The sequence below is a fragment of the Hippopotamus amphibius genome, chromosome 4 (genome assembly GCF_030028045.1).
Source record: "Hippopotamus amphibius kiboko isolate mHipAmp2 chromosome 4, mHipAmp2.hap2, whole genome shotgun sequence".
NCBI classification, from domain to species: Eukaryota; Metazoa; Chordata; class Mammalia; order Artiodactyla; family Hippopotamidae; genus Hippopotamus; species Hippopotamus amphibius.
In genome coordinates this window covers 146324002-146350350 of record NC_080189.1, presented here as the reverse complement: position 1 = coordinate 146350350, position 26349 = coordinate 146324002, and the positions used below count along the sequence as shown (strand labels likewise).

At 40.2% G+C, this 26349-nt stretch overlaps 1 protein-coding gene across 9 annotated transcripts in view; it reads right to left on the bottom strand.

Annotated features, from left to right (window-relative positions):
* Window positions 1–23593, bottom strand: part of DAAM1 (dishevelled associated activator of morphogenesis 1) — a 162536-nt gene extending 138943 nt beyond the window's left edge. For 2 of the 9 annotated variants that reach the window (XM_057731772.1, XM_057731776.1), the window contains exon 1: window positions 23475–23593. Coding sequence is in view for 1 of the 9 variants with exons in the window: in XM_057731771.1 (XP_057587754.1) it covers window positions 23137–23151 (15 nt within the window). In the remaining 8 variants the exon portion in view is untranslated. Of the gene's footprint in view, window positions 1–22657; window positions 22935–23136; window positions 23267–23328; window positions 23342–23474 lie in introns of those variants that run through there. The other 7 variants (XM_057731774.1, XM_057731779.1, XM_057731773.1 and 4 more) reach the window with 5 other exon arrangements.
* Between the last annotated feature and the right edge of the window lie 2756 nt (window positions 23594–26349).

Below are 26349 nucleotides of genomic sequence, written 5' to 3'. Positions count from 1 at the left end.
TTGTATATATATGTATGCCCATTTCGCCAAATGAATTTATATACTGTGATTAATAAAACCGAAATTCCTTGAAAGTGTTATTGAATTCATGGTCACGTGGAAATCTATAATTTTTTTAATTAAAAGGGAATCATCGCAGCCAGAACCACTGCTAAAAATAAAGCAACCAATATCCCACTTGAATTAAACAACAGAAGTAAATTTCCTTTAAAAAACTAGGAGTGGCCTTTTTTCTTTTAAAGATTCTACTACCTACGATGTCAAACTAGTTAGAAGTCCTTGTTTATTAACTGTAGCTATTAGAATGTTGCTTTGAGATAGATTCTGAAGCCATGTCCAGGCTGGGTAGGAAAGAAATATCACATTAGATAAGCATTAGATAAACACTCTCCGCTGTGACTGTTGGATGGATAGGAAGTGAGGAAAGGAACATGTGTATCTAACATGCAGAGCTGTAACAGGTAATCAATCATCTAGGATGTGATGGTAGTGGAGACTTGAGTTATAACTCTGGTTCTGTCATTACACTAAACTTATTACTAGGCAAATCACTCATTTCAGGTTTCAACTTTGCCAGATTTAAAAAGGACTCATCCTGACTTCTGATGCAGGACACCGAGGGTCAACTCAGACAATGAATGTAGCACCCCTTTAAAAGCCACTGGAGGACTTCCCTGGTGGCGCAGTGGTAAAGAATCCGCCTGCTAGTGCAGGTGACATGGGTTCAATCCCTGGTCCAGGAAAGTCCCACAGCGGTGGAGCAACTGAGCCCGTGTGCCACAACTACTAAAGCCCGTGCACCTAGAGCCCTTGCACCACAACAAAGAGTAGTCCCAGCTTGCCACAACTAGAGAAAGCCTGCACACAGCAACAAAGATACAATATAGCCAAAAATAAATAAATAATAAATTTTTTTAAAATACTTAAAGAAAAAAAATGTTAAAGCCACTGGAGACAAAACCATCACAGAACTGGTGAGCTAATCCAAACCTCACATTTTACATGTGAATAAAATGAAACCCAAGAGACTGTGGGCCAAAGTGACACAGTAGATAATAGACTAAAGAATCTGCATCATCCCACTGCAGAGTTTTCTACAATGTGAGCCATAATATATGGTTTGAAATTTTGACTTAATTACTTGTATTAGTTCTGCTTGGGACAACTGCTAATTTAAAGGCTTTCTGTCTGATATTACTTTTAGAAATTCCCACTTCAAAAAAGTTCAGACCTCTGAACTAGATGATTGAACTAAATTAATTATAGCATTATTGCTATAATATGGACATATAGTTTGTCACTTTTAAACCTGGGTATTAAAACTGTTTCTTCAATAGAACAAAACAAGATAAATAATACATTTGAAAATCTCAGTAAAGACAAACCAAATAACAGTTGAAAATTAATGATGTTACATCTTACCTACTTAGGACCAACCCCTTTAAAAAATAAAACCTACATTGGGACTTCCCTGGTGACGCAGTGGTTAAGAATCTGCCTGCCAATGCAGGGGACAAGGATTCAAGCCCTGGTCTGGAAACATCCCACATGCCATGGAGCAACTAAGCCTTGTGCACCAGAGCCCTCGAGCCACAACTACTGAGCCCACGTGCTGCAGCTACTGAAGCCCTTGCCCCTAGAGCCATGTTCCACAACGAGAAGCCACCGCAACAAGAAGCCCTCGCACCACAACAAAGAGTAGCCCCCACTCGCCACAACTAGAGAAAGCCCTTGCGCAGCAACGAAGACCCAAAGCAGCCAATAAATACAATAAATAATAAATTTATTAAAAAAATAAAACCTACATAAAGAAAGTTACAAAATGTGAGTCGATCATATAGTCCACCCAAAACTTTTATAAGAACAATTAACAGGGAATGGCTGAATCAGAAAATGACACAGCAGTCTTCTATATTTTTAAATCAATTTTTGTAAGTGCAGAAAATAATATGGAACTCCTTCCCATTAACTATTGATAGAAAAGTATGTTTGACTAATTTTACCCTAGGATTTTATCAGCCACAGAATAAAAGACTTTATAAACCCTATTCTGTTTCATATTAAAGATATTTCACAAGATTTTGCTACTGTGAATCAATAAATTACAGAAAATTAAGACAAAACACCTCATAGTCCATTTTACATTAGAGGCGTCATTTGTCCACAGAATGTGTGAGTAAAGTGTCTGATTCTTTACTTAGAAAGGCATTTGGTACTCTTGAAAATTCTGTTCCATCAGTAAATCTATACTGAATCAAACCACTTGTGCTCTGAATGGTGTCTAGGAACTAACGGATCTGCTGGGCAGAAATACCCTTTTCTAGGCGAGGTAGTCATGAATTGATATTTAAGGAAGGGGAATGCGAAAGTGACCTTCTCCCCGTGGATCTTGGTCTTTACTCCAGAGAATCCTTTCATAATAACCTCTGCACCACTGGGTCAAACCATTTCTTTCAAATGAACACACAGGTTCGACCTGCCAACATTTGCCTTACCAGAAAGCGCCACAGAATGTACTGTGCATTTTGTTTGTTACTTCTTGAGTGAAGATGGACAGTGCCTCAAAGTAGAGTTCTAGAAAAAATATGTCAACAGAACCATGATAATTCTGAATAAATGGTCTTCTCTAAAAACTGCTGGGAAACACAGCGTTATATTCTACTATGAGTTACATACCTATCTAAAATTAGTTTCAAAACATGAACCTCTCTCTCAATGCTTGCAAGAGTATTTTTTTCTGTTTAAATCAGAACAAACCTAAAGTGCTTAAATGTAGGAGAAAAGCCACATCCCCACAATATTGATTTATGATATATTGACATGAAGACAATCAGACTGTGATGAGTACAGCATTATTGTAATATTAGCTGCTGTATAGGCAATGCCTTAAATATTTTAGCCGAGGAGCTGAGTTTCTGTTTTGCGACACCATTTATAAACAAAAAGAAATGGGTATAACATTTCTTTTATCACACAAACCATTCTAATATAAACCTTTGCCTCCCTCCTCATAATATTTGGATTATTTCATTGTTGTACCTCATATTCTTCCAAACATCTTCAGTCCAGTGGAAAAACTACATATCATCTCCCTGTTTTCTCTGACTTCAGGAAAGCCTTCTGTATAGCCTTCACTATCAGCAGAAAAACCACTTACGGTAAGAAACCACTGAGCCAAACTCCAGGAAATGCAAATTGACCATAAAACTGCAGGAGTTGACCTAAGGTTTCCCTCCAGATAATGAGGAAAGGGCTTGTTAACATAATTAATTATGCAAATCTGTAGCCAAAGACCCTTAATCACAGAGAAATACTTCAGGTCATTTTAAAATGTGCCTAGAGATCTCATAAGTTTTCTGCTAAGGGGTTCCATGATTATTAGTACATTTAGGAAAAGTCCTGGTAGCTTCATATTTGCACTGCTAATTATGATCTTTTCTGATCTGCTCAAAACACTGGGATTTAAAAAGATAAGTGTGCAAATAGACCATTTGAGAAAGGAAAAGTACAAATGGCCTAGAGAAAAAAGTTCTATTTAACAAATTTTTATTTGTTTTTATTTTATCTAATGCAAATTAAAATATAGTGTGATAGCATTTGTCAGTTGTTAAATCACAGATAAATGTAAGATAACATTCACAGCACAGACATGAAATGAAAGACACTTTAATATCCTGATTTAATGTTAACTGGTGAAACCTTTCTTGAGGACAATTTGGCAGTACTTAAAAAAAAAATCTTTAAAATTATATACCTTTTGACCCATTTATTTCATTTCTAAGAAATACAACCTAAGAAAATAATCTGAAAAAGAAAAAAAAAATGTTCATAATAGTTTTTAATGGGAAAACAGAAAAATGATTACCCTATACTACACATAAAATGGAAATAAATGCTGTCATCTAAGAAGTACATTAAAAAGTTTTAATAACCTCACACCCATTAGGATGGCTAGTCAAAAAAAAAAAAAAAAAATCCAGAAAATAACAAATATTGCAAGGATGTGCACTTTCATTGGTGGGAATGTAAAATGGTAGAACTGCTAGGGAAAAAGTACGGCTGTTTCTCAAAATATTAAAAATAGACCTACCATACGATTCAGGCTCTGGGTATATCCCACCTCTTGGTATATATTCAAAAAAATTGAAAGCATGGCCTCAATGTGATATTTGCACATCCATGTTCATGGCAGCATTATTAACAATAGCCAAAAGTCGGAAGCAACCCAAATGTCCACTGATAGGTGAATGGATAAATAAAATGTGGTATATAGATACAATGGAGTACTACGCAGCTTTTAAAAGGAAGGATATCCTGTCACATGCTACAAAATGGGTGAACCTTAAGGGCCTTATGCTAAGTGAAAAAAACCAGCCATAAAGGGACAAATACTGTATGATTCCACTTATATGAGGCATCTAAAGTAGTTAAACTCATACATAAAGAGGATAGAATGATGGTTACCAGGGGCTCGGGGAGAGGGTAAAGGGGAGTTGTTTAACTGGTAAGAGTTTCAGTTCTGCAAGATGAAGAGGTTCTGGAGATCTGTTTCACAACTATGTAAATATATTGAACACCGTAATATATGTAAATATATTAAGCTGTTTACTTTAAAAATGGTTAAGATGGCAAACTTTATGTGTTTTCTACCACAATAAAAAAAATTTTTAAAACATGAAAATGCTTTGACAACATTTAGTTGGAGGAAGAATGCAAAAGAGTACAGATAATATATAATCAAAAATATTTTAAAAACGTCATAAAGGTATTTTCCCATAATGTTAACATTATTTGCCTTTGTAAGAGTTTTCTCTATTTCTTTATACTTTCCTATTTTTTGATTTTTCATATAGTAACCCGTATTAATTTTAAAATCAAAAAATAAATAACTTTCGACTTAATAGTTATAGAATAGCCTTGAAAATCCCCATGCTGGGCAGGACATCATTTGTCAGAGAAGGGGCTACTGTTAAGAAAAAAAACAAAATTTAGAAATGGGCAAAAGAGACTACTGAGTATCTATCTTTTCAGTGGCGTGCTATTTGTGGTCTAGTGCAGCGGTCCCCAAACTTCTTGGCACCAGGGAGTGGTTTCGTGGAAGACAATATTTCCACCATTGAGGGGGGAGGGAGGTGGGGGGTGGTTGTGCTGAGGACTGATTCAAGTGGTGATGCCAGCGATGGGGAGCAGCAGATGAACCTTAGCTTGCTTACCCACCACCCACCTGCTCTGCAGCTTGGTTCCTAACAGGCCTCAGGACTGGTACAGGTCTGCAGCCCAGGTGGTTGGGGACCCCTGGTCTAGCAGGTTCTCCAGGGATTATCTTTGACTTTTTTTCCCTTCTAACTAGGCCAATGATTCTCAAAGGGTGGTTTAGGGAGCCCTGGAGACCCTCAGATCTTGTCAGGATGTTTACAAGTTCAAAACTATTTTCATGGTAATATTAAGATGTTACTTGCCACTTTTGTCTCTCAATCTCTCAACAGGTGTACTGTGGAATTTTTCAAAACTTTCAGTACCCATGATGAAGTCATCAGTCAGATAACACGAATTGGGTTTCATTGCTGCTTCTTTTTTAAATAAAGAATAAAGTGTTTCAACTGATTCCAAGATTTGTATATTAAACAAATTTCATTGACTTATTCAATATTTAATAGGGTCAAAGTGTCCTGAAATGAAAAAGTTTGAGAATGTGCTGGGCCAGACTATTTCACAGCTCTGTAGGGATAGGAATTACTTTGTGAAAAACACACAGCAATGTAATGGCTTTTATCTATAAGGAAGCAAATAGATTTTGTCTGGCAGATACAACTGATTTACGTAAATATATAAAAGAAAATACTACATTGTATCGCCCTTTAGGATATTAATAAGTTTTGTATCCACTAGCAAATTTATTTCAGCATTTCTGATTGTGGTTGGATGGATGGATAAATAGACAAACATATATATTTTCTTCAAATTCTCCTCTGAACTGATCTTGACAGCTTATTTATTCCTTCACTAATTAATAAGTTAAATAAAAATTGTTGACGTGTTTATTTTATAATTTTGAGAATCTTATTTTTAAACTCTTTGAAAATTATCCTTTAACATTATCTACAAACAGATCAGTTTCTGTATTACAGGCCATAAGACTAACAAAACCAGAGAGTTTAATAATAACCTTCTAAAACAGAAATCACCAGGCCCAGATGGATTCACTGGTGAATTCTACCAAATACTTAAGGAAAAAATTACACCAATTCTCTACTATCTCTTTCGGAGGATGTAAGCAGAGGGAATACTTCCTAACTCTTTTTATGAGGCCAGCATTATACTAATAACAAAACCAGACAAAGATATTACCAAAAAAGAAAACTACAGACCAATATTGTTCATGAATAAATGCAAAAACCCTCAACAAAATATTAGCAGATTGAATCCAAAGTGTATAAATAATTAGACACCAAAAGGAAGTGGGATTTATCCCAGGTAAGCAAATCACGATAATATCAATAGATGCAGGAAAAGAATTTGACAAAATTCAACACCCATTCATGATAAAAACTTTCAGTGAACAAGGGATAGAGGAGAACTTTCTCAACTTGATAAAAACTATCTACAAAAAACAGTCTGCAAGGGCTTCCTAGGTGGCGCAGTGATTAAGAATCTGCCTGCCAATGCAGGGGACATGGGTTCAAGCCCTGCTCCAGGAAGATCCCACATGCCATGGAGCAACTGGGCCTGTGAGCCACAACTATTGAGCTTGCACTTTAGAGCCCGTGAGCCACAACTATTGAGCTCATGTGCTGCAACTACTGAAGCCCACACGCCTAGAGCCCGTGCTCCGCAACAAGAGAAGCCACAGCAATGAGGAGCCCACGCACCACAACAAAGAGTAGCCCCCACTCACCGCAACTAAAGAAAGCCTGCGCACAGCAAAAAAAAAAGACCCAACACAGCCAATAAAATAAACTAATTAATTAATTAATTAAAAAAAAAAACAGTCTGCAAGATACAAGGTTAATAATAAAAGTCAACTGTTTTCCTATATACCAACAATGAATGAGTGGAAAGTGAAATTAAAAACAACACTATTTACACTAGCACCCCAAAATGAAATACTTAGGGATTCATATACAAAACATGTACAAGGTCTATATGGAGAAACTACAAAACTCTAGTGAACGAAATGAGAGAATAAATGGAGAGATATTCCACATTCATGGATAAGACTCAATATTGTCAAGATGTCAGTTCTTCCCAACTTGCAACATGCATTTGTTTACATATTGTCTATGTCTGCTTTTCCCACAACAATGACAGAGTTGAATAGCTGACTGGGTCAGATAGCCTACAAAGCCTAAAATATTTACTATCTGGCACTTTACCAAAAAATTTCATATCCCCCATTCTATGTTATTATGCTCTTAATTAAGCTTTTACTTTACTCAATCCAATATTATTTTTTTCTCCAAAATAAAATTTAAACTAGACAGCCTCTTCTACTTCCCTTCAATGGCAGTCATATAAAATTGTTCTCTTAAATCAATATTAAGCATTGCATTTTTTAAAATAGAATATTCCAATGGTTAGGATTTAAAATATACATCACCTTCTTTGAGGCCAAATGACATGTCTCCGGAAAGGCTACAGATATGAAATAACTAGCAAAGTCCTATTACAGAAAAGCAATTATTTCATGATCTTCATAATTTAAAAATATGGTTAACTTTCCAAAGTTCAAAACTGAAATACCTTATTCCTTAAAAAAAAATTTTTTTTTTCCTTTTATGGAAGCTAAAATTTGATTTAACAAAAACAGGCTGAAGGACCAAACAAATCCAAGTATCACATAATGAATCTGTATGTGGTATATTTTTCACAAGAATTTAAACTTCACTAATTCATTCACTTTAAGTATATAACACTTAGACTGTTCTCAGTAATAGGAATCTGAAAAACCTAACATAGTTGCCCTACTCCCAAATATATATCTAAATAACTATACATACATGGATCTAGTAAACTATATCTACATATTCTGTTTACGAAATAAGCTTTTCTACCTCTAGTGACCAGATAGGTCCATGGCATCAATTACTTTCATCTTAATTAATTTAAAGGAAACAGGGGAAACAGAAATATATGAGGTCCAGACTGTAGGAAGTGCTATAGGACAAATAATCCAGTTCTTTTCACAAGCAAGGTTGCAAGGAAAAAATACTACATGGGAGTTAAAGAGGCTTAAGGAACATTAAAAAAAAATTGTAGTGTATGAACCTTACTGGAATCCTGAGTTGAGCACACTTTAAAAAAAATCAACAGTAAATTTGAAAATTGATGAAATGTTTGGTAATTTTAAAGAAATGATACAAATTATTTTAGTTATGATAATAGCATTTTAGCTATGTTTTTAAAAAGAGTCCTGAATACTAAATAGATACTAAATACTAAAGTATTTACAGATGAGATTATAAAATGTCTGGCATTTACGTCAAAATAAGCCCAGAGTTGATGGAAAGCAGATGGAGGTAGAGACAAAAGATTAGTTATGAACTGAAAGCTGGTGAAGCTGTGGGTATATGGAGGGTTCTCATATCAGCTCTGTCAGTCATTTTGTATGTTTGTGTTTGTGTGCAGGAAATTTCAATAACAAATCTTTTTTTAAATCTTCGTTTTCTCTCTACTTGAAACACGAAAAGTGGGGATGGAAAGTAATACAGCTGAGGGGGGGATATCTTAAAAAGACGGGGGGGTCCTGAAGCATACTTGTGAAGTGTCATCCATTTTGGGATTTTGGATTTTGCACCTTAATAATCATCAGCAGTATATAAGCATCATTTCTGTTATCTGGTATGAGAGGCAGAACTTTAAATAATGCCCCATAATCTTTTGAGGGTGAGTGGAACCTATGAAGATGATGAGCTCTCACTCTTGTGATTATGCTACATTATATGGTCAAAGGGAGATTATCTTGGGTGGGCCTGACCAAATCAGGTGAAATCTTAAAATCAACCCTTTCTCTGGCTGATTGCAGAAAAGAAGACACCTAGAAGAAAAAAACAAACATCCTAGAAGAAACCAAACATCCACATGTGAACTTTCAATGTAGGCCATGAGGCATAAAATGTAGGTCACCCCTAGGAGCTAAAAGCAGTCTCTGGCCAACAGGTAGGAGTCTTCAGTCCTATAGTCGCAAGGAAATAAATTCTGCCAACAACCAGACAGCTTGGAGGAATCCCCTGAGCCCCAGATGAGAACTGCAGCCTTGGCTAACACGTGAGTTCTATCCTGCTGAGACCCTGAACAGAGAACCTAGCCACAGCATGCCCAGACTTCTGACCTGGTGGTGTTTTAAGCCACCAAATTTGTGGTAATTCATTATGTAGCAATAAAACTAATATGTCTGGGAAAGCATCTTATACCCGAATAGTACCTCAAAGTCTACCTCTACACATGAGTTTATGACTCCAGTGGCATCAACTGAATACCTAAACATTCAGCAATTTAATTTTTAATGCAGTGTTTCTCAAAGGATCATGAATCCAAATTTGAGAAACCTTGAGCTACATAATCCCTTATAAATGAAATATTCTTTCTCCAACACACACAGTTAGCTTTACAGACAAGATTGTATACTTGAGTGCTTTTTACAGTGTGAAGGCTTCTACAGCAGAAAAATCCTGCAAAATAATCAAATGGAGCAAATTTAAAGCAAATTGTGACTAAGCCAAACATATCACCAAAACCTTAGCCTATCATCACAGCACATACAAAATAGTGCAAAGTTTTCTATCCTTTAATGCCCTAGCTCACAATTAGGAGGTATGAGAAAAATATGAGCCAGATTCCAATACAAAAAACTTTCATTATAACAAAGTTTCCCATGGCTCAGGTGGTCCAGAGGAATTGTCACAACTATTCTTTGTCCATGTTATACATCTATTTATTTAAAGAAAAAATTGAGATGTACATGAAAAAAAGAAATAGAAAAGTAAGTCAAAATATTATACCTAAAGCCTAAAATTCTGTTTTTAAGGTTTTAGTTAGTCTGATTCTTTTCAGCCTTCTTTTTTTTTTTTTCCCTTTTTGGAATAATAGCTTTGTTTTGACATAATTCACACACCATAAAATTTATTCATTTAAAATGTATAGTTTAGGGGTTTTGGTATATTTACAAACTGTGTAACCATTACAAGTAATTTTAGAACATTTTCATCACCCCTAAAAAAAAAAAACCCTGTATTTGGCCTTTTTTTTTTTTTTTAATTGTCATTCTTTCTTTAATACTATGTTGCACTAACAAATTTTTCTCTACTACTAGAACTGGCGATCTGAGACTCAAAATCAGCATTAAGGGGAGAAAATAGCTGAGGGTAAGAGCCTTGATCTGCAGGAATAACAGATATTGGAAAAACTGATTTGGGATTGCAGAGCCTTGCTTCCTATAACTGATACTAGGAACATTCCTTTGAAAATGTGGATGTGATCCAAATAAGCAAAACATGAAATTACTTGCCAGTGAAAAGCAAAGACTCTTTCACTGGGGAGAGTCTTCACCTATTGCACAACGTAATTTGTTTATTTCAGAAGCTGAAGACAGAAGTTAATGAGCTTTATTTAGTGAAACAAGAGTTCTGTATTCCAAAGGGAAAAATCTGGGATTTAAAACAGGATCCTGATATGCTCACACCCAGTATCAAAACATTCCTCACCTGCCAAGCGAATAAACAAACGATGCTTTAAAGTGTCACTTCCATAGCTTATGAGATAGTCCCTAAAATGCTCAACAAAATATTTTCCCCTTAACTTATTCACTTGCCTCTGCTATGCTTGATAGAAATTTGGATCTAATCTGATTATTCTAAGTAAAATTCAAGTAAAAGGAGCCATTTTATTGTATTTCCCACCTTTGGTAGTTATAACTTGGGACTTTGAAATCCTCCATGAATGGCCCATGGCATAGGATAAGGAAGGAAACTTGCAACAAACAAATCTGCCTCATGTTTATGAAGCCAGAGATGAGTCTGACAGGAAACTCACTGAGTTAAATTTAGCTGTGAAATACCTAGATGCTGTCTAGAATCTAGATTTTTCTAGAATAGAAGCTAGTAAGAGCTTTTACTCCCATTCTCCCACTCAGTTTATCTCAAGGGCACTCATGGTATTGGCCTTTGGGTGGTTTCTGTTTCTTTTTCTTTAAAAAAAAAAATAGGTTAATATGCAAATTCAATCCCCCCAGGGAAGCACCTTGAAAAAGAGGATAACTTCCACAAGTTTTTCAGTACAGCCTTACCAGAACATAAAAAAGCTTCAAGATCATTAGAAGCATTAGGTTCCATGTATTACGTAATACACACCATACCACATGTAAAAGACCTACCCTTTTTACTAATTCAAAATTCTAGAAAAGTAACAAAATATTCACATCACAATGGACACAAAAAAGTTAAAAACAAAGCTGTGCATTTAACCACCAGCCATCCAGGCTCAGCACACATTTGCAACGATAACCACATTTCCCAAACACAAGGATCTTGTGTTCTTTCCACTGGTTTGCAGTCCTGGCTAAGTATCAGAATTACCTTGGGGAGCTTTAAGAATCCTGAAGACTGGGCCCACACCCTAGATCTAGTGAATCAGAGTCCCTGGGCATCTTTTCTTTTTTTTTTTTTTTTTTGAATAAAATTTTTAAAGATTACATTCCATTTCCAGTTATTACAAAATACTGGCTATATTCCCCATGTTGTACAAGACATCCTTGCAACCTATCTTATACACAGTAGTTTGTACCTCCCGCTCCCCGACCCCTAGACTGCCCCTCCATCCCCTCTCCCCACTGGTAACCACTTGTTTGTTCTCTACCAGTCGGCTTCCTTATTGTTATATTCACTAATCTGTTGTATTTTTTAGATTCCACATATAAGTGATATCATAGAATATTTATCTTTCTCTGACTTAGCATAATGCCCTCCCAGTCCATCCATGCTGCTGCAAATAGCAAATTTTCTTTCTTTTTTTTTCAGTTTTTTTTTTAATACATCTTTATTGGAGTATATTGCTATACAGTGTTGTGTCAGTTTCTGCTGTACAACAAAGTGAATCAGCTATATGTATACATATATCCCCATATCCCCTCCCTCTTGAGCCTCCCTCCCACCCTCCCTATCCCACCCCTCTAAGTCATCACAAAGGACCAAGCTGATCTCCCTGTTTTGTGCAGCAGCTTCCAACTAGCTATCTGTTTTACATTTGGTAGTGTATATATGTCACTGCTACTCTCTCCCTTCATCCCAGCTTCCCCCCTGCCCCCGTGTTCTCTAGTCCATTCTCTACATCTGTCTCTTTATTCCTGCTCTGCCACTATGTTCATCAGTACCATTTTTCTAGATTCCATATATGTGCATTAGCATATGGTATTTGTTTTTCTTTCTGACTTACTTCACTCTGTATGACAGTCTCTAGGTCTATCCACTTCACTACAAATAACTCAATTTCATTCGCAACGTTTCTTTTTTATGGCTGAGTAGTATTCCATTGTATATATACCACACCTCCTTTATCTATTCATCTGTTGATGAACACTTAGGTGGCTTCTATATCTTGGCAATTATAAATAATGCTGCTACAAACACTGGGGTCTATGTATCTTTTCAAATTAGTGTTTTGTTTTGTTTTGTTTCAGCTATATACCCTGGAGTGGAATGGCTAGGTCATATCATAGTTCTTTTTGGTGTTTTGAGAAACCTCCATACTGTTTTCCATAGTGGCTGCACAAATTTGCATTTCCACCAACAGTGTTGAGGGTTCCCTTTTCTCCACATCCTTACCAACATTTGTTTGTGTGGTCTTTTTGATGATAGCCATTCTGACAGGTGTGAGGGGGTACCTAGGCGACTCTTTAAACCACCATGGAGAATTCTGATGTCCATCCAGGAGAGAGAACCAACAGCATTTAGGAAGAGGCATAGATCCCTTCAGAAGTCCCACCTATTCCTTTGAGAAGAGACTTGACAGTTTATGTTTTAAGTGAAACTGTGTGCTTCCCTAAGCATTATCTTTGCATTAGGTGCTCAAGGACTGAGCTTGGGCTGGTTAATTAAAACTTAACAACATTCTCCGATGCTGAAACTTGGCTAATGTTTTTCTGAGAGGCAAGTTTGAATGCTGCCAAAGTCCAAGTTTTTTAGTCATTTTTACAGACCTTCTTTTTTGAGAGAGAGGGGAAAAGCGGGGGGTGAGGGGGCATCAGTCTGCTGCTAATCCTTTTCAGAGCTCTTCCCTCACTGCGGATTTGACATAAACTGTCATTTTTAAAGGCTGACGGCTTTTTTTTTTTTTTAAGCATTTTGGTCTTTGACAATAACAACAGAGATGACCTTTTCTTCCCCCAAAGCCTCATCTTCTTTATCCACAGATAACTTTACTGACCTACCAACACAGGCTATGGGCTTCAAAGTTGTTTACCCACTGGCTCTGGTGGGCTTGCCCTGACCCAGCATCAGTGTCTCACAGAGTCCCCTGTTGTGACCAAGGACATGTCCTTAAACGATGCCTGGCCTCCCAGGCAGCGGTCACGGAAGAATGGAGACGTGACCCTGAAGGGTCTAATCCACTGACCTTTACTTTGCTTTAACCAACTACCCAAATAAATAAAAAACAGCAGGATAGCTCGGTCTCCCAGATGAATTCCAATTTATTCCTAAATATCCAAACCCGGTCCAATGTTTAAAATTCCCAGGCCATCCAAAATCTGTCTCTGGGCTCTCAGCTGGGCCCAATTTTGCTCCCCAGGGGACACTCGGCAATGTCTGGAGACATTTTTGGTTGTCACAACTAGGGGAAAGGTTGCTACTGGCATCCAGTGGGTAGAGGCCCAGGACACTAATGAACATCATACATGCACAGCACAGTCCCCAACAACAAAGAACGATCCAGCCTAAGATGCCAATAATGCCGAGATTGAGAAACCCTGGATTGGGTCATTGCCACCCCACTGCTGGATAAATGTCTGAAGAGACTCTTACGGCAATTTAATTTAGTTTAAAATGGGGATCAAAAACTCAAATGCTTTCAAGGGCCAAGGAGGTAAAGAACTATCACAGAAACAAAAAAGTGGCTGTGTGTGAGGCACTAGGGTGTGGTGAGGTGAATGACAAATAAAGAGTGTAAATGCTCCCTAAAACCATTCCCTTTCTAAAAATAACACTGTGTTGGCCAAATAAAACATGACTGTTGGTGACATCCATCCTGTGTGGCAATGATGGTAATGAAATTCTGGTTTAAAAAGATGATCAATTTAAAGAGAACTGGATGCTCAAAGACACCATCTAGCCTCATCCCTTATAACCTATGGAATTTTCTAAGCCCCAGGACTGGGGAACGTGACTAGAAGCTGTTTAGTTAAGGAGATTACACTACAGATCAGATCTTGAAGGTTTAGCTCCAGCCAAGAACAGGGTCTCAGAAACACTGCACTAAGAGCAGAGAGACCAACGTTGGAAATTCTGAAGGTGAAAAAAGAGAGTTCCCCCTCACTGACCTCCATTCTGGGGAAACTCAGTGGACATTACATCAACATTATACAGTGTCATATAAGTGAGGTCATTATGTTAAGATGAAACCGTTCTGGTAAAATTTTAGAATTTTCACACTGTTTCACAGATGAGGAAACAGAGGCCCAGGAAAGTTTAAAGGAACTGCCAAGATTATCCAAATCTGAACCTAAAATTGAATGGTGTTTCTTTTTCCTCTGTGCAATTGCCAAGCAGCAACCAAAAGGTGAAGGGATTTCATTCAAGGTGTCAAACATTTGTGTATAAATGCGCGACCAACATAAAGAAGTTAGACGTAGATGTTAACCTTACTCAGCATCATCCCCTTTCCCCATCAGGAAAACCATTAATCCGCTTGCCCCAAGTTGTCGTTTTTAGATCTCTTTTTCACATAACAGAAAAATGTAAAGCAGGTTAAATATTTCCAGCCCTCCTTTCAGATTAAGCTGGAGAGAGGAAAGCCAAGTCAGCAACTGGAGAACAAGGAGAAGGAAGCCCCAATCTGAACATCCCCACGTGGATGCATGCTTTCTGTTGGAGGAATTCCTGGCCTGAGGAGACAGTATAAACAAAGGCAATCCAGAGGGAAACAAATGATAAGATAAGTGAAACCCAATAGCTCCCTCTGTCCTCCCTTCCACCTACTTCCCCCAACTTGTTCCATCAGAAAAACAGTCTGAGCTTGGGAGAATTACAGTGTAAGCCATCCCCTCTGCTGCCACACCGCTCCCTATTCTAAGTAGGAGGCTGAGGAGGAAGACCCTTTGTAAGGTCGCTGAGTGTGGCTCCCCTGGTGTGGAACCTGGCCACAGGGGACCATGGTCTCCCTTTGTCCACAAGGAGGCTGTGAGAGCAGAACTGGGAAGGAAGTAGGTCACTGGTCCTTCAGACTCAAATTTCAATCCAAGGAGTATAGTAAGAAGCGGTGGGGTATGGAAGAAACGCAGCTTAAGTCACAGCCTGAAAAGAAATTGGGTCAAACTAAAATATGTATACATAAAACATATATATGTATATGTGTGTGTATATACATGTGTTTGTGTGTATATATGTATATGTACACACACATATACACATATATGTGTATATGTATATATATATATGTGGGGGGGTATTTTTTTTTTTAATCAATTCCTTAGCAGAAAATGTGAAGCAAGGCAGTCTCTTGCCACAGTTCCTGGAACTGTATTTGGAAGTGTCACCTACTCATTGAGTGTCAAACCCTAAATGGTTCACAGAGGTTTTCTAGTCCAATCTAATCTCTATTCTTGATTTTTAAAATACAAAAATATCATAACATGACTGTCATTTAACCGCCTGAGGACACAATGAAGGCTCAGCTATCGGCTTCAGTTCCAGCAAGATTCATTCCACACCCTCTCTGATTTTTAGTCTGAATGACCACTGAGTGCTGGGCTGGGGGAGGGTACCTCTACTGCAAGCAAGATTGCTGCACACAGAATGGGAAGCAAACAGAAATGGTATTGTCATTTCTTTTGCCACCATCGTCCTAAATCAAATAGCCACCACTAAAATGGAGTAACTACGGCAGTATTTTTTTTTTAATTCCTAGATCATTTACCTTGGCCAAAACCATATGACATTTTCTATATCCACAATTTCACCAACTTTCAAGAGCAGAGAATGCAGCAAGGACCTTTAAGTGGTTTAATTTGTCCATTTCATTTCCTTTAACTTTTTACAATAAGTTTTGTAGTAAATTCTCAGGAATTAGAAGGGTCCCTAGTGTAACCCTCTTGTCACAGAACCGTAGGTTCTAACTTAACTCGTTTCTAGACATTTCACTGCTCAGTTTTACCAAATCTCTATGAAACAAATACAAATGTAAGCCTAGACACATGTGAACAATCTAACTCCCCTGGTGGATGATGTTGGTCACCATCCTTCACTCTTCTCCCAGGGTGCAAATCTACAGAAGCTTTACAGGAGAAGGAAGAGCGAAGCCCAGAAGGGGCACCAAAACACATGCTAATGACTGTGGTCACGTCCTCAAGAAAGGGAAAAGACCAAGGCTATGTTTTAAGAAGCTGCCCCTAGTCCTGACTCACTCTTCACAGGACACCTGTCAGAAGCACAAGCGTAGTTCCTTGGCAAACTTGCCTCTAACTTATGGGGTCTGAAAACACTAAGACCCTCATCAGTTCCTTTTATAACATGGCACCGTCTTTTGCCCTTAGTGATAATGGCTATGCACTGACATAGCCTCAGGATCTATCCACTGTCTAGTGTCCTTTGTGACCAAGCGCATGATGAGTTTAAAAAAAAAAAGTTACTAGGATTACAGGTGCAGTTTGTGGCTCCAAGACAAGGCAAAGCTAACCCATGCCCTTGACCTGCTTTGTATGTCACTAACAAACTGAGCTTAACCACCAAGCCAGAATATAAGAACTCATCTCAAAAAACAAAAGATGGGCATCTCTATTGCCCAGACAATGCCCAAAGCTCAGATCTGGGCTATCTACACTCGGAAGTCTAAATTCAGACAGTCCATCAGATGGGCAATGTTTGCCAACCGTACAGAAGGTTTTTTTTTTCAGACCTGAAAAGGACAAAGACCAGTTTAACAGGCGACCCTAATTGTGTGCCTGGCAGAAATACAAGGAATCGTCAACTCCGATCCTGGTACATTTTATAGAACAGAATGAGCTCAGGTCATTACTAAAGGTGAGTGACATACTTAAAAAGTGACATACTTAAAAAAAGCTTCTGAAATCAATGTCTTTTGAATGAATATTATTTTTGAGCAGCCTAAGGGCTAACAAGTCTTTTGTTTTCATTTTCCTTTCCTGGCAATATGCTCTTAGGGCATAACTTTCCTATTATTTCCCTAAATGACACAGTTTGTGTTTTATTCAATTGTCTTCATTAAATATTGTCAAAGTGGCACAATATCCAGTGTTCAGCCAAAAGTAAAAGATCTATTGTAAGTCAGGAAATCACACCAACTACATTGGAAATTGAACTTGCTTCCCTAGTTTTCCACATTTAATTCACAATAATGGCTACAGTTTAAAAGAATTGCAATTGTACGTTTGGTGCCAAATTTGCTCCACTGTAAAAATAAGTCTCTCTTCTAAGGTGAGGAGGGAAAAACTTATTTTAATATCTAAGGATACCCAATATTAGATTATGTGTTTGACTGCTGCTCAAGTTTTCATCTCCTTTTCAAAAGAGCTTTCACAATTTATGTTAAAAAACAACAGAGAGTTGGGAAGCTAAGAAGTTATGGGACTCTTAACTCTCAAGACAGGCTTCTGTGGCCCTGTTCTGGGAGAGAAGGGCTTTCTTCAGATAATGGATTCAACCTACTGAAAAGTCATCTCAGTTAACAGGAGGGTCTAATGCTGGACAGACTCCAAATAGATTCATAGATGGCACGTAAGAGAATTTCCTTTTTCAAATAATTTGCTTATCGTACTCAGAAAAAAGGAGGGAGTTAAAAACTTATCGTTCAAATAAACAAAGGCAACATTTTTAATCGCATGCAACATTTTCTGTTCCAAAAAATCAGACTCTAAGGAACCTTTAAGTGAAGAAGCAGTTTACCCAGCACTGTTTCAGAATCAAGAGACACAAAGGAAGTTGTAATTCCCCCAACTCGATGGGGAAAAAAGAAGAACATGTAGGAAGAGCAGAGGCAAGGCAATAGTGGGGGGTGTAAAGAACTAAAGCCTGGGTCCCTAACGGGGTCTGCCAGTTACTTGCTGTGTGACCTGAGCTTGGTGAGTTGCTTAACTTCTTCATGCTTCAGCTTCCTCAGGTGTAAAATGGTAATAACAGCACCTACCTCACACAGTTGTGGAGGAGTCTATGGTTAAGCGCGTGTGAAGTATTAGGAGAGGCCTGGCCAAGCTTAGCTCCTCACATCCCTTGACTACTGTTATCACATTTGGTTGTGTAGTCAGGCTAAGGGCTCTAAGGAGGAAGGAGCCGGGGGTGGTGGTGAAAGCAGAGTGACAGGCAGGGAAGGCTCCCCAGCAGCTATGGCATTCAAGCTGGATCTGAGAGCACAAGGAGAATTCAGATGCTCAGAAGAGTGTTCATCGCAGATGAGGGGAGCCATGACTGCAGAGAGTCACAGATGGGGTAAAAACCAGGTGTGCTTAAACATCGGCAGGGAAAAGAAGCTCACCAAGACTGAGGGTGTATTTGGTAACCTTAGTTTAATGGGTGGGGGGGTGGGGAGGAGGTTCAGGCTCTGTGTGCTTGTTGCTGTGCTTCTAGGACTTAATATTTAAATCCTTTTTAGACATGTGTACTATGAATGTAAACTCACTCTGAAATGCTCATTTCTCTGTTTTTGAAACAGTGGAAAGGAGGCCAGAAAATACAAAGGTAAACACTTTTTTTTTTTTTTTTGCTGCGGAAATAGTCTGCTAGAGTGGAATGTAGGTCACCAAAATTAACTTGCATCTCATCTTCATCTGTCCCTCTTTCAGTGGGGGTACTAAGTGGTAGCTTGAAGCAAGGGGGAGGAGGGGCACTTCAGATCCATCCTTCAATTCCAATCTCTATCTGCCGCTCCAAGCACAACCCTCTAGAGAGGTATCCTCGGACAGCCCCAGCCTGCCCCACCCTGCCCTGCCAACCTACAGAAACAGACCTCCTTACCAAGTTCTGAAATATTACCTGTGCTAGCAGTTGCCTCTAAACTGAGCTCTCAGGAAACCACTATGATCCAATGCTGTGTTTAAGATATATATTCACTTAAAATATTTACTCCATTATCAAGTTAGAAACTGTGATACCAAAATAAGTGACAGTAGTCCACATTCCTTATCCAAAGAAGAAAAATCACAAAGCAGAAGAATTTTCATTTTGACCGGTGACCCCTCTAGAGATTAAACAAGTTTGCTAACCTAAATTGCCAAAGTTGCTTTGTTTCCTGCAATATAAGGATACGCGTAAAATGTGGAAATACCAGGAGCATGACACGAAGCCAGGGAGGGCCCCACAGAAGTTATAGGCCTTGTGATTATTTCCTGAACCAAACACCTAAGGCTCTCAGTGGTACCAAACTTTGCTGGAAAAGCTTGTTTCCCCTCATCCAACAGCTGGAAGTTTTTAAGTAATTTCACAGAAGACCTCAAGACTCTCAAGCCAAAGCCACTCTTTACACTATCCCCAAAATATTTACAAAATGAAACACTTTCAATATCAACTGTGTTTTGTTTGTAAACACCTTATTTGTTCTGATGACCACAGTATCAACACCCAAAGCAGCCTTTTAAACAAAGTAGCTCAAATAAAACCACGCAGGAATTCTTAACACCCAGAGGCGTGTCCACAAAGCAAGAAAGCCAAGATTCAAATTCCTTGGCACCTGTTCACTGAGCTCCTGTAAGCACCACCCAAGGACATGACCCACTGCGCCCTCTTTACTGTCACACCTCCTCACTAATTTACACTTCCGAAAACCCACAGAATGCAACTTACTGGAGGATAACTGAATGCTACAAATATTGGATAAATGTCTTTTACCCTGTTCCCCTCTCACATTAGCCAGCCTGAACAACTTACCCTGTTTATAGAACAATCCCACCCCAAATGAGAGAGTTATTGTCCACTCTTCTACCCAAGTGGTGCCTCTGGGGCCACTGGCGGCCTGGCAAAAGTCCCTAGGTATCTTTGCCTTGGTCTCTCCCCCGATTCTCCTGTCATACACCTCCTGGGAAAGTTATCTGGGCCAAGGACAACAGAGAGAAACCTAGAAATGTCTGGTGTGGGTAATAAGAATTGTATTAAGAATTACAGGGGGGAAAAAGTCTACGTGAGTGAATATATTCCAAAAGCAAATAGTTACGATTCGATTATTTCAAACACATGGAAGGCCTTCTATACCTCACTTCACATGCTATACAGGAGTTTTGGTTTATGCTGAGATGAAATTGCTTGACAGAAAACTAAGAGGAATATTACAAGTGATGACAAAACTACCAGTGGAAAGAATACAGATCTTGGATCTCCAATCATGGTTCTACTAGTTAGTAGCGATTCAAGAAATATTTATAAAATATCTACCAATAACCAAACTGCTTTCAATGCTGGATAGACAGGAATAGACAAGACAAAGACTCTGCTCTCAAAGACCTTCAGGGAGAGGGAAAAACACACACACATTGGAATTGTTAACAGGATTATACGGAGTCAAGAAATAAGGAGATGACTGAAGGAGATCTCAGCCAGTGCCAACTTCTGCAACAAAAACAGTGAGTAAGAAAGTAACACAACATTGTAAAACTGTACCCCAATAAAAACAGAAAATAAATAAATAAATAAATCTACCAAAAAAAAACCAGTGAGTAAAATTTCTGATCCTGTTTCCTCATGGGGATGTAACCACCTACTTAAAACAAGATGATGAATGTCCACCGCCTGGCACACAGCACCCCCAAGCATTTACTTGCACACAAATGTACATGCATAGATGCTAACAGATATGCACTTTCCTCCCTTAAATGTAATATCTGTGACAATCCACTTTGGTATGAAATGAAAGCAGAAGGTAAACAAAATGTTTGTATATTTCAATTACTCTTAATGCAATTAAGTTACAAATAACTGCATTCAACAAGAATCTATAAAAAGTCAAAACCTAAACAATTTTACAGCAAAAGGATAAACAGAAGTCCAGGTTCTGGGATAGTAGTAGTAGTAGTAGTAGTAGTAGAACTAATATTATAAATACTAATATAGGTACCTTGCCCACTTTGAAGAATTACCATGAAGAGCCAGGCTATTCTGCCATACAAATAAGGCTCAGAGATATTAACCCAATGTCACAGTGTCAGAAGCTGCACCTCTTCAGATTTCTTTGAGAAAAAAGACAATGAACAACTCCTTTTTAGAGTCACAAGATTTTATACCGAAAATCAACTTTAGGAAACCCTCTATGCCCCTCTCCCCACATCACCAATGACTGAGGTCCCCAGAGGCAGAGGGTTCACCCCAGAATAGGGAAGCCAGAACAGGACCCAGGCTTCCTAGATCCCAACCCTCTCAAGTATCTGCATCCTCTAGACAGGCTTTTAGATTTCATGAGAACCACAAGGGATAGCAGTGACTTTCAGAATTCAATTTCAGTTATTACTTGTCCCTAAAAACTTCTAGTGAATTGCACCTAGGGCAAATTGAGGACCTTTACTGGTGGCCAGGGAGCTCTCTTCACACACAACAGAGAACTCCCTCCTTGAGAAAGCTGCCTCCAACACCATAACATACGTTAGTAGGAAAATGATGCAGCTAGCCTGAAAGGGGAAAGAGATCTTTTGATCGTAATTTTCACAGTTTGCCTCAGGACAAAGCCTCTTAACAGCTTTTTCTGGGGAGGGAGGTGAAGAGACCAGGTATGGGCACTCGAGAGGGAAAGGGGTCTAAAAATTGTGTCCAAGTTATTTACAAGAGAACGGAGAGAGCCTGGGGCTGTGAAACCGGTGACTAGCAGGGAGCAGCTGGGCCCAGGGCTAGCATCCGACCACACCTACTGGCCACGCCCTCCCAGCTGCCCGCAGAGCCACATCGAATTGAAACAGCAGTGGGAGCAGTTTAGATTCCGACGGCAGGAGTCGCCATGGCAACGGAATTCATCTTGCAGACAAACTCCGCTTCAATTCACTAGGTCCTTCTCGAGCCTCAAGAAACTACCAGCTCAATGGGCGCAAAACGGTCACGGGTGGCATTTGCTCTTGATGCTCTTCTGCGCGTAAAGATAGGGGGCGGGGTGGGGAACGGGGGTTGGAGTGTATTCTATTCTGGGTCCACTAAAATATTTTATGGGAGCAAGAGACAGAACGCCCCAATCTCAGGCTGCGAGCAACTTGAGAACAGAGCCTTCAGCAAGGGTTTGATGAATGAGTAAGAGAAAAGACATGGGTGCTAGGGAAAGGAAATCCTGAGGACTTTACAGAGTTCTCGGGTCTCGCGCATTTCTCCAAGCGGATCACGAGCAACTGGATTTTCACCACCAGCTGCGAAAACCGATTACCAGTCCTCCTGCCCCACTGCGGGTCGTATCCTTAGATTATTCGACACTCCCCACCGCTTTATCACCTCCCAGCCCAGAGCTCCGGGCAGATGCTTCGTCCTAGCTCACGTACTCTCTGTCGAGGGAGCCATCAGTGCAAGGGACACCAAGATGCGTCCTAACCAGAAAGACTAGAGGCGGGAGCGCTCTGCGGCGCCTCAAACTCGGTCCGCAGGCTGCGCAGCCGACCCTCGCCGCTGTCCGCCAACACCCCTCGCTCCTTCTGCAACGCGGGTTTCCCTCCTTTTTCCCGTTTGAGATCTTTAGCTTCCAACTTTGCCTAAATTACCGTCACCCCATCCCTTTCGAATGTCTTGAGGTGAGGGTGCCCGGGATGGTGGGGGTTCGGCTGGGACGCGAACGAGAAAACGAGTCCCTCCTCTTCGGTCGCCACCTCCGAGTCCACCAAGCCTGCCTCGGGATTCTTCCTCCCGGAGCCTCCCGGGCCAGCAGCTCCCGACAGCAGCAGTGCCCGCAGCACCCAGCCGAGGCCACGGCCCCCAGCACCCCAGCCCCGGAGTGTCAGCAGCAAGGCGGCGAGTGGTACCCTACCGGCTCTCTTGGCATCCGAGCGCCTCAGAAAGAAAGAAGGGAGGCACCCCCGTCCTCTGGGGCGCCTTCCCCCGGGCTCGCTTGCCTTGCGCCGCGCTTGCAGCCATTTTCCCAAACCCAGCTTGGCAGCCGGGAGCTGTCTAGGTCCTGTTCCCACCCAGACGCAACCTGAAGGACGAGTTTAATATTTACCTACTGGCCCGGGAGCTCCGGGGAGGCAGCGAGAGGGCGCGCCGGGAACCCAGCACCGGGCCCGAAGAAGCGCGCCCACCCCCGCGCCACCGCGCGGTGCCACTTAATGAATGAGTGCGGCGGGCGACGCGGCACGTCCCCCTTACCTGAGCAGCCCCTGCATGCTGAAAAGGCGGCTCTGCGCTCGGGGTACAATGGGATCCGGTTAAACAGTTTCCTTCACAGCCGCTCGTAGGTTACCAACTCGCAGGTGACATCACTCTCTCCTCGCCTGATAGGATACAATGTGGCGCCCACTGCGCATGGACTCCCGGACCAGGCCCGCACGCTCCTGGGAGTTGTAGTTCACTTCCCACACACAGAGCCTGAGTAGCTACGCTACCGAGGTTCCGGAAACTACACTTCCCGAGGTACTCCGGGGCCTCTTCGTCCCCGCCCCCTATCCCCGCCCCCTCGCGACCCGCCCCCTCCCCGCCCTCCAGCCTTGCAGTGTTAACGGTGGTCGTTCGGAAGCCGAGCTGCGGTCTCCGCAGGCGAGGGGCGGGGGGAGGCACCCTGCGGTCGTGCCCTTTGACTTGACCCCCACTCGGTCCCCTGCGGGCTCCGAGGGACCAGAGGGGTCCGGGGCTAGTGCGCACCCGCCAGGCAGCTCTGACCAGCCCGGCTCTGTTGGCCCCAGCTGGAAAGAGAAGATGAAGCCTTTCACTGCCTTCCCTACGCGTAGCAGCTAATTAATAGGACGCGTTGGTTTCTGGGTTAAAAGCGGTCCTGGAATTCCCCCGTGTCCCGGAGGATGAGGGGCGCCGACCCCGAAGGAGAGAAATCCCCCTGTGCCCCACATTGTACAAATCACCTTTCTGTCTTTTCTTTCCTTCTCCCATATAACGGAGTCAGGGTGACCAGCCAGAACTCGGAGAACAGCTTAGTCGGCTGAGCTGACAGAATAACGGAGGGTGTCACTAATAAAAATGCAGTGTAACAGACGCGTTAGTCGCCGCAACCCTCCGTCAGGGAGCCTGCTGCTGCTGCTGCAGAGATAACGCTATCGCGCAGCCATGCTTTTGTTCTTCCCTGCAGCAGACTTCCCGCTCTCGTGGCTCTCATCTCTCAGGAAGGCAACATCCTCGCCTAAAGTTTTAATAACTGACATATATGTATACATGCACTTTAAAATCCACAACACTCTCCTCTCAATTTACATACCTTATTCTTCATATTTTTTAAATGACCTAAGCCAAACAATATCGTGCTGTTCAAGAACTGCTGTGATATTAATACACCTAAATGTTTATTTAAAGGCAAGCAAAAGGTGTGTAGCAGAATTCTGAACCTTCAGGAAATTTTAATTTTTAATTAATTTAAAATTAATATTTTAATAAAATTTTTGCGTGGCACTTTTCATTACTCAACAAGTCCCAAATATTATGAAAAATTAACATTGAGAGCACATTTCTAGGTGTCTTTTTAAATGAAAAATAAATCAATACGTCTAGTTATTCCAGTTGTAAAGGCAGAGTAAATTACAATGGCATTCGATGTCTTAATTACATATAAGGATCAGTTCACACCCCTATTTCCACTAGCAAAACCTCTAGAAGGCTATACCTTGTGAAAAGAAAGTTCACAATTAAAATTTCAAACAACTCTCCACCTAATTGTTGATAAAAGTCTTCTTATCACTCATTTTCTCATGTTATTATGCAACAGCAACTTGGGTTCAAGAGAAAAATATTCATGGAACTAGTTGAGGATCTCAGGGGAGAGGGAAATGCTTTGTTTTGCTGAGAGAGGGACTTCAGTACTGAATTCTGCTTTTCTTTTATCAAACCAATTCCTTACAGCCCAGACACATTTTTCTCCACTGAAGGAAGATAACTTTGAATGTTGCTCTCTTCTGTCCTGAGCCATTCTGTCCATTGCAAATATTATCTTAAGTGGAGCCGAGACAATACAAATGTTCCATTGGCCAGCAGATCAAGAGTGTAATCAGTGATATTCTAGCTAACGGGTAGACTTAATGTATTGCAGTTCATTGTGGAAAAATATTCAGAAAGAAACTTGACCTGGGATAATTCTAAAAGCTCTCCCAGTCTTGTAACTGTGTAAAGCTTTTAGATGGAAATATAATCAGTGAACTTGAAATTTATTGAGTCAAATTGGATGTGGAGGTTCTTTAAAAGGCAGGACTTAGCCTTACAGATAAAAGTATATTACAATATTGAGGTGCACTCTGAGGAGTAACTTTATAGGATAAGTCACCTTACAGAAGTTCTCTTGGGTCCTCAGGAATGAAGGAGAGGATGAAGTCTGCCTGAAGAAAAAATTCCATTCTCTACAGCAGTTAATATTATAGGGATGTGCCATGTTACATAGCCCATTTCTGTCTGTAAAGGACATCATACACACTAGATTAGAAGCACAGAAATGTGTAGATGTACACACGTGAGCTACCCTTCCTATTAAATAGATATAAGTAGAGACAATAAATATTGAAAGCAAGGCATTGTGTTTGGAAGCATTTTGTTATGCGTGATGGATTTGAACTGATCCCTAGACACTATTTCATTGGTAACCAGGGGAAACAAAGATGGCTCTTCAGCATCAGAAATGCAGAAGCTTAACAACTTCTATGGAGACAGAAAGAAACTCTCTCTGTCTTTTTCTCTCTCTCTCATACACACACACACACACACACACACACACACATTCATATACACTCACTGTGTGTGTTTGTATTTCTTTCTAGGTGACTAAGTAGTCTCATACACCATTGAAAACACCCAATCTGTCTAGCTTAATTTATATTCTCAGTCAAAGGATTTCATTACTTGCTTTCTCTTCTTTTTAAAGGACTGCTGCTGTTCTAGAATGATCTTATGATCATTGCCTATAATCACTGCCTATTAATTAGGAATCCACAGAACCAGTAAGAATATATTTGACCATCTACAGGTGAAGGAGGGGGAAAGTCACCATGTGATATTTTGCTGATATTTCAAAATCATCTCTTTCAGTTCTGGT